Source organism: Dendroctonus ponderosae, unplaced genomic scaffold (assembly GCF_020466585.1).
Source record: "Dendroctonus ponderosae isolate FM_Combo_2020 unplaced genomic scaffold, Dpon_F_20191213v2 Dpon_F_20191213_6, whole genome shotgun sequence".
Lineage (NCBI taxonomy): Eukaryota > Metazoa > Arthropoda > Insecta > Coleoptera > Curculionidae > Dendroctonus > Dendroctonus ponderosae.
The window spans coordinates 519378-521198 of record NW_026018814.1 but is presented as its reverse complement, the minus strand read 5'-3'; the positions used below and the strand labels follow the sequence as shown (position 1 = coordinate 521198).

General features: G+C 43.3%; 1 protein-coding gene across 1 annotated transcript in view; it reads right to left on the bottom strand.

Annotated features, from left to right (window-relative positions):
• LOC109541898 (putative ferric-chelate reductase 1 homolog) overlaps window positions 1–1821 on the bottom strand; it is a gene marked incomplete at its 3' end in the record, with an annotated part of 23308 nt that overhangs the window by 13650 nt on the left and 7837 nt on the right. The window contains 2 exon segments of the mRNA XM_048667456.1: window positions 72–233; window positions 288–553. Coding sequence (XP_048523413.1) covers window positions 72–233; window positions 288–544 — 419 coding nt within the window.

Sequence of the window (1821 nt, the reverse complement as noted above, 5' to 3'; positions counted from 1 at the left end):
GCTCGAACTTAACGCTAAGCATAACCTTAAGTCTCTACTTAAGAACCCTACTTAAGAACTTAAGAACTTACTTGAACACGACGGGTCCTTCAAAGCCGGGTGGCGGCGCCCATTGCACTTCTATGCTATTCTTATCGCTGGGCGAGTTATGCGTTATAGAATCAGCAGGATCGTGGCAGTCCAGCGGATGGCCTTCGTTGATCGAGGCAGAATCGAACTGGCCAAGCACCTGCCTGCAACCCCAGTTGTTTTTCGCACGAATCTTTGATTGGATCGTGATTGCTTACCCATCAGGGGTGCGGCCCTGCATCAAGAAGCCCTGAAATGGTATCCCCAGGCCTGAGGTGACTGTTATCATAACACGCCCTCCGAGGCGTCTAGGGTGGACCTCATAGGGGCTAATGCCCCCCTGCGGTCGAATTCCTCCTCCATGGTAGGGCGTCATGGTGTGGCAAACTTGCTCAGAGTTTGGGGCGCCTTGTGGTAAGGCCCATGTCAGGGTGAGGGTAGTGAGGAGGAGAATATGTGGGAGAACTGTCGGCATCTTGGGGGTCTAGAATGAAATCGCAAGGTTGAGGTTGAAAAACTTATTGGTTGCTGATCTCTTGCAGTTTGCAAGGTTCATTAGTTTAAGCAAAAATGAATGTGTTCATTCGCCACGCCGATCCGCCACGCTTCAGAGCAACAATGAACCTGCCAGTTGTTAATTATTAAGTTCATAGTAGCGCTAAAAACCATAAATCAGTGTAATTAGCATTTTATGCTTGCAATTCTCGTTTTTGATCAGCGAGGTTATTTTTAGTCGATGAAAGTTGCTGGTTATTATCTAATTTGTGCTGCCGATATGTTCAAAGAACCAATAATGATCAGGCAGCAGGAATATGAAGGCAAATGCTCTGAATCAGTCGCATATCCTTCACTTAACCCATACGTGAGTCACATTTCAAGGGAATTCCGCATTTTAAAATATTCCTGATGATGACCCTGACCACCATGACCAGCAGGTCTGGGCTAAATCGTGGTGCGTTCCAACGATACGATCTACCCACATAAATTGATCGGTCTGACTTAATGTTTAGCGTTTTTTTCACAATGTTTACGATCTGAAATTGCTATTAGTTTCCTGGTTGTTTCGCTCCGGATCAGTTGAAAAACTCAGACGAGAATAACATGGTTTGAAGCTCCAATAAACGTGCCAAGGCTAGATGAAAGTTGAAGACCATATCAAGATTTGTGATCGCGATTCGGAGGAATCCTTCTGGGAAACCCCACGCAAATCTAAAACTTCTTCAATTCCAGTATTTTTTGAGAAAACTGCCAAGATTTGCTTATCGATGGTTTACTTTCTCAAAAGGTCATTTATTTCTCTCTAGAATGATGTAAAAATTAGCGTTCTTGCTCATTTTGCCTCCGATATATGAGCAAAAACGGGACGGGAAACATGAAATTTTGGCATAATCTTGCACCTAAGTGTCTGATATTCATATTTCGCTTTCTGCGTCAAAACTACTCGAATTTCCTCACTCATGTTGTTACGACTGAATCGGCTTTTCAATTCTCTATCCAACGATGCCAAAACGAATTCTGTGGCTCGAATGGTTCTTGAGAAACTTCGAAAAAAGCAGCGTGATGTTCAAGTGGATTTTGCAACTCAAGAAAAACCACGCAAATCTAAAACTTCTTGAATTCAAGCATTTTGTGAGAAAACTGCCAACATTTCCCCATCCAAGGTTCACTTTCTAAAAAGGCCATTTATTTCTGTCTAGAATGATGTACAAATGAGCGTTCTTGCTCATTTTGCCTCCGAGAAATGAGCAAAAA